At 58.1% G+C, this 2102-nt stretch overlaps 1 protein-coding gene across 1 annotated transcript in view; it reads right to left on the bottom strand.

Annotated features, from left to right (window-relative positions):
* The window catches only part of CAD (carbamoyl-phosphate synthetase 2, aspartate transcarbamylase, and dihydroorotase), a 29067-nt gene extending 28390 nt beyond the window's left edge, over positions 1–677 (bottom strand). The window contains exon 1 of the mRNA XM_017733707.1: positions 620–677. Within this exon, the coding sequence (XP_017589196.1) occupies positions 620–677 (58 nt within the window). The remainder of the gene's footprint in view (positions 1–619) is intronic.
* Positions 678–2102: the final 1425 nt, after the last annotated feature.

The following is a 2102-nucleotide window of genomic DNA, read 5'->3' as shown; positions in this document are numbered from 1 at the left end:
CTCCGGGCGGCTCCGCTGGCGCGGCGGGAGCTGCGGGCCCGGGTCCTTCCCGCCCGTCCGGCCCCACCTTCCCGCCCGTGCCGGGACTGCGCGGACTTTGTGCCGCCGGACCCGCGGGAGGGTCACCCGGGCAGCTCCAGCGCTGCCTCTCCTTCCCGGGACTTGTCCCTCCTTTGCCCAGTCCCGCCGAGGGCTGATGCCCCGGGTCAGTCTGTCTCCTGTCCCTAAGCCGAGGGGCTGGCAAGGCTGGTGGTGTGTTCGCCGGCCATTGCCACGTCACTGCTGAGGCAGGGCGACTCGCATCACCTTGCTTCTCCCGCGGGAGCTGCAGCACAGGGGTCCCTGGCACCCGGGAGCTCAGAGTCCCCATCACTGCATCCCAGGTCTCCCATTGCCCCTGCCTGCCTGCTTGGGGATGGGCTGTGCAACGACTGGCAGCCTCCAGTCAAAGCCCTTCCACCTCCTCTCCTCTTCCTCCCCGTCTCTTCTTGCACTCAGGGTTGTTCCTCTGACCCTTATCTGCCCCATCCAAGCCTTGCTTCCAGGCTCTCACATTCCAGTTTGCTTCCAATTTGGATTGGGTGAACCCTCATAGACACAAACACCAACAGCAACAAACCCAGCGAGACCTTGGTGTAAGAGACGGTCCGAAGATCCCTCATCTGCCTCACAATCATCGCCGAGGACAGAGACGGAACACAGGAGTCCTGGCCTGGCTGAGGTGGGATGTCTGCCAACTGTTGCCTGCAGGTGTGCCCGCTGGGAACTGGTACGCATTCCTGAGGAAATTAGTGCAGGTCGCAATGGACTGCGCCGTTCTTGCTGCCCAGGTGGGAAGGACTGCGCCGAAGCGGAAAGGAATGACCTGTCCTGTACAGTATGCCTGTCTGGTACGTCTGTCCTGTCCCTGTTTCCCAAAGCAACAGGCCTCATAACAATGGCTGTAGATTTCCCCGCCTCTTGGCCAGTTGCCCCTCGCTTCTGAAAAGGACTATAAAGGGACTTTCTGAAATAACTGAGATAGAGATCTCCCCACGGAAAGAAGACAAATCTATTGGCAGAAGACCACGAGGACTTCGTCTCATCTGTTGGTAGCTATTGCCCCCCCCTTTTTCTTCCTCTCTACTTTGTTTTTCTCTCTCTCTCTCTCTCTTTCTCTCCTCTATGGCATTACTGTGTTGTGGGCACATAATAAAGGTGCACTGTTTTGATTAAAACTGAAATCTCTTGTGTCCATTTACACTCTGAGATCGATAAACGAACCATCACGACCCCCACTTGCATTAGCAGATCGTGACACTTGGTGCTGCCCCAGCAGGTTGCTTATTCATCCTCCATGCTCAGAAGCCATCGTTACACATCTAAAGGTTTTGCTCCAGGTCTTCCAAGCAGTGCTAGAAGTTCACATCGAATTCTGTGAACGGGCATTTCCATTCTCCGTCTTTGTTCTGCAGATGGACAGCACGTGCCACTATCTTGCACGGGGACCCCCAGGCCACGAGCAGCCAACATATCCCTGAGACCCCAACCAGCAGTGACAGGAGAACTGGGGCACTGTGTTGGCTTTGGGCGTGCAAGGCCCTGTGGGGTCATGGGGGCTGCTGGGTCTGTCGTGATGTGAGTATCGGTGTTTAAGGGCCCCTTGCTTCCCCTTGGAGGGTGCCTGGGCATTTCCATGGCACCATGTGCTCATGGGCATCCCCTCCATGGCCATCTGCTCTCACTGTGCTGCTGCCAGTGCCCAGACCCCCACGGTACTGGGGGTTGCTGGGCTGTGAAGGCCTCTGTACATGGACCTTGTAGGTGTCATCCTGTCCACCTGTACTGGAGCCCAGTACAAGCCATTACCACTCAGCGAGGTCCTGTGTAGCTCCTGCAGCCCTGCCAGTCTCTAGGAACCCGGAGTCCCTGGTCTGGCTGGGGATACATGCTCTGCTTTTCTCTTAGCAGGATCAGCCAGCAGCGGAGCTGAGTCTGTGTCCCTGAGATACAGCTGGTCTCAGAGGCGCTCTCAGTCTCTGCCTGTCTGGGCACATCGCTGTCCCGTCCGTGCAGAAGCGGCAGAAAAGCGCAGCCCCGCGGGACCAGCCGGGGTTCGCCTC

The sequence above is a fragment of the Corvus brachyrhynchos genome, unplaced genomic scaffold, assembly GCF_000691975.1.
Source record: "Corvus brachyrhynchos isolate BGI_N302 unplaced genomic scaffold, ASM69197v1 scaffold25, whole genome shotgun sequence".
Classification (NCBI taxonomy): Eukaryota; Metazoa; Chordata; class Aves; order Passeriformes; family Corvidae; genus Corvus; species Corvus brachyrhynchos.
Note: the sequence above shows the minus strand (reverse complement) of the source record. Positions and strands in the feature narration are given on the sequence as shown.